The 16,312-nt window shown below is 34.6% G+C and overlaps 1 protein-coding gene across 4 annotated transcripts in view; it reads left to right on the top strand.

Moving 5' to 3' along the window:
* The window catches only part of Mbs (Myosin binding subunit), a 32,711-nt gene extending 16,770 nt beyond the window's left edge, over positions 1 to 15,941 (top strand). For all 4 annotated transcript variants that reach the window (XM_089598569.1, XM_014352419.2, XM_089598570.1 and 1 more), the window contains 6 exons: positions 459 to 738; positions 983 to 1,092; positions 1,774 to 1,848; positions 10,879 to 11,193; positions 13,387 to 13,482; positions 15,855 to 15,941. In XM_089598569.1, coding sequence (XP_089454695.1) covers positions 459 to 738; positions 983 to 1,092; positions 1,774 to 1,848; positions 10,879 to 11,193; positions 13,387 to 13,482 — 876 coding nt within the window. In that variant the 3' untranslated portion in view covers positions 15,855 to 15,941. The remainder of the gene's footprint in view (positions 1 to 458; positions 739 to 982; positions 1,093 to 1,773; positions 1,849 to 10,878; positions 11,194 to 13,386; positions 13,483 to 15,854) is intronic.
* The last annotated feature ends 371 nt before the right edge of the window (positions 15,942 to 16,312 follow it).

Consider the following 16,312-nt stretch of genomic DNA (forward strand, 5'->3'; position numbering starts at 1 on the left):
TATATATATATACACATGCAACACACAAACGATTGAATACTATATATATATATCACAGTTTTTTGTAAATAAAGCAATAAAACTGTTTGAAAAAAAAAATGGTCAACCGATAAAGTGCTTTTTTATTTATTTTTGCCTCATTTGTCGAACAATGAGAAAAAAATTACTTGCCACTGCTGAGAAATCGTTTATTTTTTTTTTTCTCTTTGACCAAAAAATTCAGTACATTACACTCCAATCTCTTATAAAGCATGTACGATTTCACAGCAGACACAAACAATTTTTCACTCGCAATATAAACGAACGAACAAACAAACAAACAAACATCCACGCGCTGGGAAGCCGAAGCAGCACAGGCGACGCAAGAGAAACAAAACAAAAACAAAAAACCTTCCATAAAGGGCCCTGTGCAGGCCCGCATGTGCGTGAGAAAGCAACCGTATTGTCTTGTCTCTCAGTTCCAGCTCGAGGACGCGAACAACAGGAACAACAACAGCATCAACAGCATCAACAGCAGCAACAGCAACAACAACAACAACAATAACAATAACAACGTGGCCGTGGCATCGGACACGACGACCGCGTACATAAGGCGGCCGACCGGCAATAATGCACCCAACGCCCCGAGGCCCAGCTCCGCGCCGGTTGACGGGGTCGCGACGGTGCCCACGACGACGACGACCGAGGCTACGGTTACCCTGCCTCTCAGACGACCGGTCAAGCCGCCCGAGGACAAAGGTAAATCGTGACGATTTATCCGGATGATTTAGCGTTTGTGATGATTGTTTGTGGGTCTCGCTTTGTGAAACAACGGGGCAAAATCATTGTATTTTTAAACTGAGAGAATGATGAAAAAAAAAGGTAACCGAGTGGTTAACAGTATGATCGACGCAACGGTTGCGTGAAACCTAATCTTTTCAGGATCCATGTAAAAGTGTTGCTGGGATTGATGGTTTTTTTTCTTCTTTTTTACTCGTTGCAGAACAAGACAAGGAAAACGACAGTCGGAATGCACAGGCGACCCAGGCCGTCATCCAGAGGAGGCGGAGACCAAAAAGACGCTCCACCGGCGTCGTCCACGTCGATATGGACGTCAGTATTACCCTTCTTTGCTGCGCCTTATTTATTTATTTTTTTTATTGCCAACCATAAATGTCTGTGTTTTCACTTCGGGATTTTGATGTGGTGAGCCTGTGTGGGACATCGCAAGAACTTGGCAAAACAAATTTGGATAGGTCAAGTTGAAGGAGAGGCGCGCTTCTGGAATCGAGTTGAAATCACAGCGTGTGCGCCGATTTAGATCGAGCTTTTTCGAGCGAACGAGTTGAAAGCTGTTACGTGATTGTTTAATATAGTTGATTCCGGGAATGAAACTGTTGGCTGAAATTTATAGCTTTTTTTTTTTTTTAATTTTTGGGTAAAATCATCTCTGTTTTTTTTACACTTGCAAACGAAGGCTTACTTCCTCATACTTTTGGTAGTTGATGCAAAAATTTGGCATATCCATCCCCTTTTGAGACAACACCGTGGGTGAGCGCGTATCAGCAAAGTCCAAAATGACGATGAGGTATACTCGTGCTTGTTTGACGTCAGGTGTAAACAGCAGTTTCTATTAATACCGTCACTGCTGCCAGATGTTTTTTTTTTTACTTTCTCTCTGTTCCACCCGTCTCTCTTTACTGTCAAATGTATTTTTTTCTCTCCCTTCGAATGCGTGACCTTTGCAAAAACAATCATGCAATTGTAATTCGTGCTTTTACTGGATTGTTTCAGGAAATCGACCCGGAGAAGCAGGACACACCAACGAGCGGCGAGACCGACGCCGACACCAAGGTCAATCACAACGAGGTAAGTTTTGTTTTTAGTTTTACGGAATACGTGTGACCTTGTAATCTCCTACATTTGGCACTATCAATCATTTTCGAGTAAAAGTAACGATTTATTTTCAATGCCGAGTTAAATTTTATGTCATAAAATGTGCAATAATACCCTTAATAGGAAATATTTATGGAGTGTGCGGTTACTTTAACTGACGAGAACAAAATAAGTAGTATTATTGAAGTTTAGTCAGACGCATGTTAAAAATGGCATCGATGTACGTAAATGCCATGATGATGGATCGTGACATCGGTTTTCCCTTTTTACGCAACGATTTTTCTTAAATACGCACAGATTAAATTTAATTGGAAACTAATTTGGAAGATTTAATTGATTTTCCAACATTCCGTTGCTTCGTACTGTGTGACGCATTTCACTTTATTAAAAATATCATCCAAACACCACCAGGAAACACGCCGATCGTCAAAAAATCCAAGAAGATGGTTGTTAATAACACACTGTTTTTTACCAAACGAAAGTAATATTACGCATACCATTTATGGAGTCGCAGTGTGCGGTTACGCGTGTACATCCCGAGCAGATGCCGAGTCTCCGATACGATTAGCCGAGAGTGAGAGAGCAGTGCTCGCGTGTGCCGCTACTGCAGCTTTGTGATATTTTTAGGGGTACGGGAGCGGCCGGCGAAAGGATTTTTGGATCGGATTACGAGATTTCGCCCGCTCAGTTTTCATCGGTAATTTTTTTTTTTTTTTTTTTTTTTCCCGTACATCAACGATTTGGGAATCGTAGTTTCATTGGTTTTTGACCCTAGCAAGCACATTGAATGAAAACAAAATTCTTAATCACTCGTGAGTTGTCAAACGACAATTAAAAATAGCATGCAAAGATGCGCGAAAGTACAGTCGAAAATAGCAAGCCAGATATCATAATATACCGTTTAAAAATAAATCGAGGACTTTACAATAGATACACGCATTTATTAAAGCTTGGCGTGAACTTAATCCCTCATAAGCGTAAAACAGCGCTTGTCTATCCCGATGCAATGGCTATATATATGTATTACTTGTAACTAAATAATATAAAATTTAGTAGCGTTTCGCAAAAGGTGCGTCATTTGAATGCAAACGTAAATATAGAATTCACGCGAGTCGCATGTGCAGCGTGTATACGCACGACTACTGCGGTAAAATTAGCTGATGTGGCTTGTGCACGAGGCGCATCGACTGTCTTCCTTCTTTTTTTTTTTGCTTTTTGGTCACATATATTATATGCTTACGAACCATCGCGTAGATATATTTACATTAAGTAATATGGGCATGTATTGCTTTTTTCTGTAGTGTACACTTTTTGATTGTTTTGCTTTTAATAGGTTTATGTGAAAAACAATAAAAAGTCGAGTACATGTGCAGAGCCCACGGAAGACCATATTTAAATTTAATGGCATCGATTGCGTTATTTATAAGGGCGAACGCGAATAGATAAACATACACATGTTGGGAAAAAAAAGATAAATACTGGCACGCGCCGAAGTGTACCACTATAGTTACGTACATGCGTGTGCAATCTTATTTTCGTTACGTAAACGGAAACGGGAACTAATCTTTTTTTTTTGGAAGTAATTAAGATGTTTCATGTAAAGGAAACTGAGTGAATGAGGTTGTGAGCTATTTATGTCAAAAATTACTCTTTTAAAATGTTTTTTTTTTTTTTGACATTTATATACTGTCATAACCACACCACAGTCTACAATTTTTTGTCGACTACATGTAAAATTTATTATTCAATGTTCCCTTTATTTCAATGAACAAAAAAAAATACAGTGCATGATAACTATAAATTCTGCGAATTGATGCTAGTAAAATTTTCCTTTTAAAACTTAACTTTATAGATTGTAAAGGGTCAAGTTCATGTGTTGAAAACAAATGAACCCATAAAGTTTAAGTCTAATCACATATACGTATTTTTTAAGCACGAATACTTTTTCAATTTTTTTAAATATATTTTTTTTGCTAAAAGTATAGGCATTAGTTGTGCTAAAAAAATTTTTTTAACTACTAACATATGAGATAGTGCTTCAAAAATGTTTTCCAGCAAAAACAATGAAATAAACGAAAAATAGAAAAAAACCAATAAGTTTAAAGAAAAATTAAAATTATAAGAATATTTCCTAATATTGGATTGGGATGAGTAATAAAATAAAATTTTTTTTTAGAAATAAATAAGATAAAAAAAATAAAGAAAAAAAACAAATAAATTTAGAAAAAAAATAGTCGCAATATATGATGAATTATAATAATATTTCGCAATATTTTATTGGGATGAGTAATGAAATAAAAATTTTTTTTAGAAAAATAATTAGATAAATAAATAAAAAATAGAAAAAAAAACAAATGAATTTAGAAAAAAATTAGTCAAAGTATATAAAAAATTATAAGAATATTTCCTAATATTATAGTGAGATAAGTAATAAAAAAAAAATTTCATTTTAGAAAAAAATGAGATAAAAAAAAATAGAAAAAAAAAAAAAAAATTTAGAAAAGAATTAGTCAAAGTATATAAAAAATTATAAAAATATTTTCTAATATTGCATTGGGATAAGTAAATAAAATAAAAAAATAAAAAAAATAATAATTAGATAAATAAAAAAAAATAGAAAAAAAACAAATAAATTTAGAAGCAAATTAGTCAAAGTATATGAAAAATTATTAAAATATTTCCTAATATTGTATTGGGATGAGTAATATAATAAAAAATTTTCTTAGAAAAAGTGCGCTTTTTTTCAGAAACACAAAATTACTTGAAAATCTATAAAATAGTTTTGCTCAAGTCTGTGTGTGCATACATTTTTTTTCATGTATAGTTTAAAATTTGTTGTGTCGAAAAAGTAAAATATTTAAAGATTGTTGCATTTTTCGTTTTGGTAAAATAAAACGTACCTCCTACACGTCCAATAATAGGATGAGACACAAATAGATGAAAATGGAAAATCCAAATTGTCGATGAAAACCATCCCAGTGAGTTGTAGCGTTTTTATTTTTAACTTCACACCAGACACGACGTCGGGCTGAAAACATCCATTATTACATACTTTCTTACTCCTGATCCAACTCGTCTACAGTAGACGTTTGCATCTTTGAAAAAAGAATGAGTTAACACACAAAGTGATTGTTTTGAAACTTAGAAAAACTACTTTTAAAGTATCTATTAATAACCCCTAAACCCATATATCATTGCTGCATTAAAAAAAAAAAAAAAAATCCAAGAAATTCAGTGCCCGAACAAATAAATAATCGAAAACATCGCAATCGGCATTGAAAATCCCCCAGCAAAAAGAGCCGAAGACTCGCAGTCTCCTACGCGTGACCAATTACCTGCACAGGGGAATCGCTCGATGTATGCTTATTTTCCTCGCTCTCTCTCTCTGACTCGTTTCGATCGATTATTGCCACGTGCAGTTGCTTGGCATTGGCTGTTGAACTAGATCGCGTACACAGTCGCTTTTGTTCTGTTTTTATTTTCGCGAGATGACGTCGCGAATTTCCTTCGTGCATCATTGAATTTTCTAGTGTTTTGTACAACTGAATCAAAATTAAAAAGGATATCCAACTGATTTATTTAACGCAAAAATCGATCGAAATATAGAAAACGTGATTTAAAAAAAAAATTACTTTTACAATGACAAATGATTTTGCTCTCTGAAAATTAACTTTTTGGGTTACGAAGGATGTGAATAAGTGATGAGTCTTTGGACCAATTTTGTTTTATTTTTCACTTGGACAGGAGAATCCGAAAAAAGTGCGATCCTAAAAAAATGAGAATCTTATTGTTTGGCCAAGGGAGCGACGAGATAGTCGTGATAAGATTTTTTTTTACCCTCAACGATCGGTTAAAAATAAAATTTGCGGTACAAGAAAACACGGCGGCGATGATCGGCTTTTGGGAAATCGCACAAGGTCGAGTCGCGAAAATATACGGGACGCGAGGGAGAGTAAACAAAAGAGCGTTAATTTGAAAATAACGCGGCAACTCGGGTCTCCGCTCGTTCCTTTAAGCGAATCGCCTGGTTTTGCTTCATTAACGGCATGTTACGCTCGAGCCAAGAGGCTTCGATCACTCGACAACTCGTTTAATGATTAGCGTTAGTTGAACGCGTGTTTGCTTAGTCGTGTCGTTTTACTGTGTCAAAGTACGATCAATCAGGATGGAAGGTCGAGATTAGTTTAGGGTTCTGTGGTGACGCTGTTGGGTGATGATGAGACGCAGGTGCATAGTCGAAAGAACAAGTTGTGCTTATTTGTAAACCTACAAGTGTCACTTGTGATTTAAAAAGTATTTGTAGGTCATTTTGCAAACACTCTTATATTCAATGTACCCGCCACTTAAAATACTGAATTTTTTGTTTAAATAAAGAATCTTTTTTAAATATTGTTTAAATTTAATTTCCAAAACAGTGCTAAGGGCTTATTTTTTAATTTTTTATTTATTTATTTGAGCAGAGTATACAATACAAAACAATAGCAATGATACTTAAGAAGAATACAATTTTTTCTTTTGAATTTACATGTGCTTTATTTTATATTTAGCTACAAATTTGGACAATTTTACTGTACACAGTCAATTTTAATTTTAATTTTACACAGTTTAATTTCTACTAAAATACTTCATGATGCAGGTGTCCTTCCATGACATTTACCGAGGCATCGAATGTCCTTGAGTTTGCAAAGTAATGTCGATACTTTTACGGCCAAGTGACTAAACGATTTTTTTCTTTTTGTATAAACCTCAAGTGCGCATTTATACTTTAATCTTGTTAAAAAAAAAAAAAAATTATTTAAAACTTAACATAATAAAACAGTGGAAATAAAATATTCGTTGTCGTCTTTTGCGGAAATTTTACCCAACTACTTATCCAATTACTCAATTTACTCTTTCACATTTTGAAAGCTCGTTTGTTTTAATTAATATCAAACATCCAATTATCTCATCAGACAATTTTGAAAACAACTTCCTGTGCTGCGGATCGCATAGTCATAATACATTTCTCGTCTATTAGTATAAAATTGCAACGAAAAATGTTAAACATGACACAATTGTATTTTAATTAAAAATCTTCTTTTTTTTTTTTTTTGAGAAATTTTACAAAAATTGCATTTGATCAAATAAAGACAACTAATGCAAAAATCAATTATAAGAAAGCGATAGCATGACGAATCTTTATGTGAGATTTTTTTTGGCTCCACCGTACTATCTATTATCTGTGTGACGATCTATTTACTTTTACATTCTAAAACTAGTTGGTGGTGCACGTCGCTTACAAAACACATAGTTTTCTTTTTAGAATACAGAGAAAAGCGTGTCTGGAAAAAAGTCGAAAAATAACTCGTTATCCAACACAATTACGTTTAGTTACGTATTCCATTGCGTCGTGAAAAAAGGTCAAGGTGTATGAATTTCTATCAGTTTTGGCAAATATTCAATGACGCTGACGAATCCGGGTATTATTGGATCGTTACCGTTCGATTTTTTGCTGTCGTAAGACTTTGTAGGTGTATACTTCAATATATATTTTCATAGAAATAACGAAAAATCATTTGTCATGCGGCTCTGACGATTTTTAGAATTAAGTATTTTGTATGTCACAGAAATCGATCTTTTTTTTGTTCGTACTACTGTACGATAAAAAAAGGAAAGTCGTGCCTACTATAAAAAGTTAAGTACGTCGTAGTTGTTTAGAGATCATTATGAAGTAATGAAAATAATTTTGCTATTTAATTAGGAATAATTAAATGTAAGACAGTACGATAAGAAACGTCCACTAAGCTAAACAATAATTGTTCAATTGAATAAATAATGTTTTGGAAAGTAATTTACACGTAAATCATAGAAATTTTTGATTTTTCGTAAATTTTGATGAAATTATTTTAAAAAAAATTTATTTAAAAGGCCTTAATTTGCAATTTATTGTACATGTTTTTCAACTTTTATTAGAAAAATCTGTATGTGTTGCATTATTTTTCTTGTGTTCTTTCGTGAGTATTTAATTATCGTTTTATGGTTAATTTTCTCATCTATAGATAAATTAAAGGTATAAAAAATTGTTTAAAAAAGAAGTAATAAATAAAAATTCATTTCATTTTTATTTATTCATTTTTTAAAATAAATAATGATGATAGTAATAATAACATAGGTATAAAACAGTTTCATTTAAATAATAATGATATAGGTATTTGCTTGTAACAGTTTATCATACACGTTTCATTCTTACTGTCTACTACTTATTGTCTGACCATATACTAACCTTGCAATATTTTGAATTTAATTTCAATTGAGTTGCTTGAAAGTATTAGTTAAAACAAAAACAAATTCACGTACCAACGTTTTAATAACAATATTTATTAATTCGAGATAAATTTCTCTTTCTATAAAATAAAATATATTTACCACCCGAAATTAAACCTTCAAAATAAATTTCTGATCTCAATTAATTGACAACTAAGTTAAAAAAAATCAGACAAATACCATATCATACGTATCTAGAGTTCTCATAATACCCCCAAGTATCCCAACACAAAGTCTCCAAATAGCTGCAGCACCGCCAATTATTTCGACCAACCACGCTCTGCCGAAGACTCGTCATCGCTCTACTTTCGGTGAAAAACTCGTCGATAAATTACCGATGCGCGTCTCTCTCTCTCTATTTTGTCAACGATGACGGTTTCTGAGCTCGTTAAAAGTGTCTCTTTGCAGCTGATGGGGTGTACTGCGTGCCATATTTTTGCGTTCGGCCCAAAGCGACGTGCTAATGGCTATAATGGGAGCGTAAATTTGGCGGATTGCACCGATGACGCGCACCACCAAACGTTGAACGATTGACAAGTCCTTGTTGAAGGCAATCGTGAGAATTGACACACACGTCGAATACTCGTGTCGAGAGTTTTTTTTGATACCAATGCAAATTAATTTACAACTTTACTTAATACGATTTGCAGAAAAAAAAACCTCAGCAATTGTAGTACCTATACGCTTAAAGGCATGCAAAACAAAAGTCAAGTTTAGAAAAATCGTACATTTTCAGGTAACATTTCATAGTCCAATGAATGATCATATGTAATTTCAAGTATAATTTTTATCGTTCAATTATCACGGGAGGAGTAGTAAAAATAAAAATTGAACGTCACAACAATGCCAGCCCTTCACGGAGGCCAAAAATTCCCGTGTGAAACACTGTAATTGAATTACTACGATAAACAAACAAAAAAACAACCAAAAATAATAATGATAAAATTTTGAACGTTAATGATATACGGATCAGAAAATCGTTTACAGACCCGGAAATTCTTCCGATCCCAGAAAAAGACCCACTAGAAAAAGTCAACGCACTCACAGTCCCCCCTCGTATACTCTTTTACTTCGCCACCGGAGCCTCGTCCAAAAACGCGTGGCTGTCAACTCGATCTACGCGCCTCAATCGTCGCAAGTAAGGAAGAAGAAGAAGAAGTAAAAGCCAAGGGCTCTCCACGCAAACCCCCGGCGCCTTGAAAACGCCCTCTCTCTCTCCCTCTCGCGCGGAGATATATATATGTACAAGGCGCGAGTTGTGCTCCGCAAATAACCGGCGCATGGAAGAAGTGCAGCGAGCAGCGCTGGCTACACACTCGTCGTGTGTCTTCCCTCTCGGGGCCGAAGAGAAGCCGAGGGAGCCAGTCAAACGCTCGCTGTCAAACCTGCAGCTCCCTCCGATAGTTTTACCGATTTTTCTTTTTTGTTTTGCCTCTTTTTCCCCCTCTCCTTCTTCGTACTTTCCGGTGTTAATGATACGGTCGGGTGTGTGTTGTCCACTCCAAAAGTGCGTGCCCAGCTGGAGCGAAAATAAAACCCAAAAGATTGAACTCGGGTCGGGTGACTGAAAGTAGTAGTCTCGAGTTGCGATTCTGAAAAAAAGAAAGAAAAAAAAAAAGAAAAACAACACCCAGACAACAGCTGTAAACCAAAGCACGCGAATTATGTAACGCGCGCGTGTTGGAACGCAAGAAGGAGAGGAATAAGAAGAAGAAGAGGCGTATAGTGTATAATAAATATATAGTAGCGATAGTAATAATGTCGAGTTACCGTAAGCGGACGCAGTCGAAGCCGACGACGGCGGCGGGTCTGAGGGCCCAGGCCTCGGCGAGCGGGCACTCGATATTCCGCAACCGGCCGCGCAGTTTGGCCGGCCTCTTCTCCGACAGCAGCCAGAACAGCTACTCGAACCTCTTGGGCAGCGGGAGCAGCTACTCGTCGACCCCGAATTACCTGAACAAGGCGCCGACGTCGCCCTCGGCCACCGGCTACAAGAGCCCATACTCTAACTCGGTGACTAATCTCAACAGCTACACGACCTACGGGGGCACGGCTTCGGGCTACGGCGGCTTGACCTTGCCCTCGAGCACCAGCAGCAGCATCGGCTCGCTCAATCTCGCCGCGCCGTCCACCAGCGGGTACGGCTACCTCAATGGGCTGAGCAATAGGTCGTCCTCGGTGCACAGGGGGGGCAGCTTCAACAAGCCCAGGCCGAAGCTCGAGACTAGCGCGGGCCTGTTTGGATCGAGGAGCTCGAGTCTGCAGAGCCTTGCCGGGTCCGAAGGATACGTCGTAAGGGATACATGATGTTGATGCTGGGGTTGACACTGTGGGGAGTAGGTTTTACTTGGTATTAGCGAGGCTTTACACAAAAAGAGCGTACCTCAACAAAGTTGACGAGACTTTTGACCCATGCCTTGAAAAATAACTATTATTTTGTATCAAAATCATTACGAGGTTGATAAAAGTATAGGTGAAGCGAAATTCACGATGGATTGCCAGGTTTTGTCGGAAAGTGGATGACGAAGGGTCAGGAGTAGATTAGGACTGAGCGACGTATTTTTTTTTTTTATCCAAAATGATTTGCACGCACATAACGGTTCTCGGAGTGTCCATTGAAAACGCATGGTTGCTTTTACCGAATGGATAATCGCAAAAAGCCCGTGATTAACGATGCGCGTGCATGGGTGTTTTTTTCAGAGCGGGCACGAGCGCTCGGGCCGTTCGAGCAGGCTGGGCTCGGCCTCGTCCCTGAGCTCCGAGAGCGGGGCATCGTCGACCCGGGCCAAGGCGGCCGCGTCGGAGAATGGCGAGCTGGACTACAAGAAGCTGTACGAGGAGTCGCAGGTGGAGAACGAGCGGCTGCGCGAGCGGCTCCGCAAGTCGGATGAGCAGCTGCGCGAGACCCAGACTATGCTGGACAAGGCCCAGAACAAGTCGGCCATGTCGGAGACGGAGAAGCGCGAGCGTCGCGCCATGGAGAGGAAACTTTCCGAGATGGAGGAGGAGCTCAAGGTATACTTGTCACCTTTTTCTTTCTTACTATGATTGGCCGGGTCATTTGCGTGCGTATTTTTTTTCTCTATCTATGGTTTTCCCTTGGGTTGTGTGGAAGCTGTTTTTTTTTTTTTTTTATTTGTCATTTAGTGGTAGTGTTTTCTGCTAGACAATTTTATGAAAAGACAGCTTTCACTTGTTTTCGCTGGGTTATTTAAGAGGATACTCGGAAAGTTTGCTGTAGCGATCACGTGGTGAGAGAAAAATAATAAACACGTCGTCCCTTTCGCGTTGGTAATTGAGTAACCGGTGTGTTAAAAATTTTAATTTTGTTTCGATGTCATTTTCAATTTCGTCTTTCTAAAACGTTAAAAAACTGGGTGTGTCATCGTGTCATGTTTCGTTATTTTGCTACGAGTTGTACCCAGCGAATGAAGATAAATAATGCAATTTATTTTCACGTTTGAAGAAAAATTATTTTTCTTACAATATTATATTGTTTATTAGCGATCATTATTATAAAAAAAAAAAAATTCCTAAGTATATGATAATAGTTCAGTGTTATTGAACGTGGGGAATACATCTCGATACATGTGCGGGATTTCTAAAATTACTTGTACAGGTTGTAATGTACACCAGCCTTGAATAGTACAGTTCAAGAAAAATGTTCTACTCAGAAAAATTTTGTTTACATCGTATGTTTTTGTTATAAAATATTTAAAAATATTGAAGGTTTGAATTATTAAAAATTTTTAACATATTAAACAAAAGAGGGAAAAATCAAAAAATTAATATAAAAAAAATAATTCATACTAAATTTATTTGCTTTGGAAACAGATTTTTTAGTTATGAAAATATTTTGTCATTTTACGTATTATTCTTGAAAATTTTAATTAAAACTTCGAACTCTGCCATCATCGTGGTTGAGTGAAACGTGTATACTGTTATTGTTAGGAAATAAATTCATTTAAAAATCAGGCGTAACTACAAAATATATATTAATTATATTTTGTCAGTCAAGTAGATTATCAAAAAATATTAGACACGAGTTTTTTTCTTTTTGGATATCAGCATAAACTGATAGATGAGATAAAAGCATGTCAAAATTATGCATGACTTTACAAAAGTTTTTAAAAAATTTTCAACTTTCTTAACGTCATGCGCCCCCTACTTCACTCTTTTACAAGCTTTATATACGTTATTGTTGGTTTAAGGTAAAAAAAAAAAAAAAAAAAAAACTGTAGTTATTTGATAATTTACCTGACAGACTTGATTAATTTTTTCTATAGTGACATCTTATTAGATAAAGATTTGTTATGAATTAAACTTTTTTTTGCCGAAAACAATATCCTCCTGTCGAAAAAATCAATCAGTACATCGCTTTTATTTCTTTTTCTGATTTTTTTTTACTATTGATTGGCCGTTACTCTAATTATTTCTGCAGTCTTTTTCAGAGTGGCTTGAACATTTGTTTTGTTTTTTGAACATATCTTTTTCTCTCCATACTTATTCAAACTTTTCGACATCATCTCACGCGACTTTGAATTTTTCAAATTGGCCTCTGTCCAGGCTATTGTTATCGGTTTTCATGTGCATATTATTTTTGTCTCCTGGTACTTTTATAGTTTTGTTTATTGGACGTGCTCCTTTACCATTATGAAAACGAAAAATATTTTGTCGCTGAGTAATTTAATTTACACTTGGGTGGTTTTTGAAACCACAAAACAATTTTTCTTTGATTTTTTTTTTTAAATCAAATTTTTAAGGTTCTAGCAGTTTATAAAAGAAAACGCTAGCTTAAATAAACGTGAAATTTCGCCAGTGTGTCAAAAAATTGGTAAATCAAAAAATGTTTGGATTGGTAGTATACCAAATTTTCAGTTATTAATATCTACTACCGCTTTTCAACCAGATTTTGCTCAAGAGATGATTTAATTTATATTCATATTTAATCATAATTTTAATCATAATATGATTCACAATGAATCAAACAATTTTTTTTTATTCCTTACTATATTACAATGTGAAATGAGTACAATTTTTTTTTAATAATTCAAAAAGGGAACCTTTAAAGTTAATATTGTTAATCAGTCACAAACTAGCTTAAACATTCTCTTTTTTTGTTGTTGTTATTATTGTTACAATTAAAATATTCTGGAGCTGTCAGTAATATGGGAATCTCATGGGCTAACCCGTTTGAACTGTTTACAGCAATTGCAAAAGCTCAAAGCTGAAAATGAGAGATTGAAAGCCGAAAATCGGGCACTTACCCGCGTGGTGTCCAAACTCACCAATACTACTAAATAGGTAAAGGACAAAAGATAAACAGACCAAAAAAAACGACATGCCTTATTTCTGGCATTTAACAAACTGTAAATTGTACGTCACGTGCAATGTATTATTAACTATTTGTTTTATCTTTATATATGTTTCATTGTTTTTTTTCTTAATCATTTGATAATTTTTATTTCTATTACATCTTTTTTTTTTTCTTAACTTCTTTTTTGTAACGTTTTTATTTGGATTGCATTTTAATAAAATTTATATTATTTTTCGCTGCATTCACTGTCTCACACTACTAAAGCTTTATTTTATTAAGCAAACTCGATTTCGACTTTTAGCTACTCTCACTCATTCGTTTATTTTTTTCGTTGTTAGTTTAGTTTACTATTGTGGTAAAAAAAAATATAAAATTGTACAGAAAAGTATACTACCCGTTTTTTCACTTTACAGTATTCAATGTGGATGTTTATTAATTAAATTACACATAGAACTACTAAGTATTCACAATAATTTTAAGAATAGGATTTTATTAAATATAGTGATTATTTAAAAACAAGTAGGTTTATAGTAGCGAAATGAATATCTTTTGGTACACCACATTGAAACTTGACCAAATAAAATAATTTATTCACCACAATACAAATAGAGTGTCAGAAGAGTGTGCCTTAAATGCATGAAATGTTGTTAGATATTTTTTGCACACTTACATACAATGAAAAAATAGTTGATTACGTGGTTTTAGGTGAATCAAAATGAATAGCATGGGTTGTCCGTAATGTTTGTTTTACTCTGCGTTTAGTTCCTAGAAACTTGTGATGGATCCAGTGAGTTTAAAAAATGTTGTGCACTTCTTTTTGGTTCAAGTGCTAAAATAAAACAGATGAAATAAACACTTGCAAAGTGTTTTATAATCAAATCTTCTGAAACTGTACTTTTTGGTTCTAAAAATAAAATTGAATTTCTCACAATCCCCTTAAACAGTTGGAAGTGTTTATTTAAGAAATCTTAACTATTTTTTTCCAAATAGATTAATCGTTTCGTAAAATTAAAAACCTATCGATATTTTTAGCTATTAACATTTTCTTTATAAATATTTGGCACAAAAAGAACGCACAATAAAAACAAGTTTAGCGGTGAGCCACGTTTTTAATCCAACACAAAAAATTCCTTTTAAACACTAACAATGATTTTTATTGTTTATAATCAGCCTCTATACATTACATATATCGCTGCATAACAGTCCTAGTTTGACCATCCACGCAGCATTAACTGGATTGCAATTGTTTATTGTGTGTTTGGCAATTTTATATATTTTCACTCATCCCTGAACTTACTTTAATAATTGTAAAAATGTCGGTAATTAAAGGAACCTGACCTATATAGTTAATATACGTGTGAAAAATCTTTTTTTATAATTAATTTCATATATACATGGCAAACGATGATTTATTTACTCACACTTTAATTCTAGTAGCACGTTTTCAAACCGTTTTTTGTTTTAAAATTTATTCCCTTTGTTCCTACCTATCTCGACAAAACTTTTAGTATAATAATAATTACATTTATGCATAAAAAACTTTAGCATTACTATTTTTTTTAATAAGTTGAGTAATACATCTATTAATTAATTCGATGTATTTTTTGTATTAAAACAATTTTTTTAAGCATTTAACAAAATTTTTTCCATGAAAAATTGTACACAAAAAAAAAATTATAAAAGTGTCAAAGTTTAAAAAAAAAGTATTTGTTAAAATGTTTTTTAATAAACTTTTATTCTCAAAAAAAGTACATCGTACAGTTAATTGCATTAAAAATTTTTATTGATTATTGTGTCCAAGTATGTGCATTGCATACAACAATCGAATTAGAAAATTTTTTGTGTTAGATTGTCTATTAGATTAAACGTCATTGTACATTATGTGATCTGCAATTAAAGAGTATTTGATTCAATAACCCTATACTTTAAACTTTTAAAAATATTTGAAGTATAATTGTATTTGGATAAGTACTCGATATGACTGATAGTCATTGGCCAAACATTTAATAGAAATATAGTTTGTTTGTATATGTTTTGAAAACGTATCTTATTGTTTTTGCAAAGCACCAAAACTGATTTTTGAGAAAATACAAAAATATGTACACATTTCCCTACCATATACCCACCCTTCCCGTGTTATATTTAAAAACATCTTCATTGTATATACATATATTTATATTTTTTAATGATTTTATGACACAATTTTCGTGATGTGTTTTGTCAATCGATCAAACAAAAGAAACTCCATACAATGGATCAATAACTACTATTAATGAAAACCACATAACCAACCCAATTCCCAAACAAAGGATTAAACAAGCGTCCCTCCCGGCGCTTTTTCTTCCGCTTGTTTTTGCAGATCATGGAAACACTCAAATGCGAGAACCAGAGGCTAAAAGACGAAAACGGCGCCTTGATCCGGGTAATCAGCAAACTGTCGAAATAGTCGAGATCGCGCCGCAACTTGTGCTCGCCCCCTTCGCCCTCCTCATACGTTCAAGTGTAATAGCCCGCGACGAACTTTGCGACCCATGTTGTTGTCGTCGTCTCGTTCTCGGGACAATTGTGTTTAACGTTAGAAGGAGAAGAAACGACTACTGATCCGACATACTTGCACGCCCTCATTATCCGTGTAGTTTCGCGAGTTTCGATTCTGTTTTAGTCGTTTGTACAACAATGATGATGAAATATATACATTTATACATATTTATACTTGATACGAGCAACAGTACGAGGCAAATTTCTTTATGTCTTTCTTTCTTTCTTTTTTTTTTTTTTTTGTTGTCGTTTGATTGTCGCTATTATTCTTACATTATT

This window comes from Copidosoma floridanum, unplaced genomic scaffold (assembly GCF_036245765.1).
Source record: "Copidosoma floridanum isolate Cflo_tuat_1 unplaced genomic scaffold, Cflo_Japanese_pri ptg000006l, whole genome shotgun sequence".
Lineage (NCBI taxonomy): Eukaryota > Metazoa > Arthropoda > Insecta > Hymenoptera > Encyrtidae > Copidosoma > Copidosoma floridanum.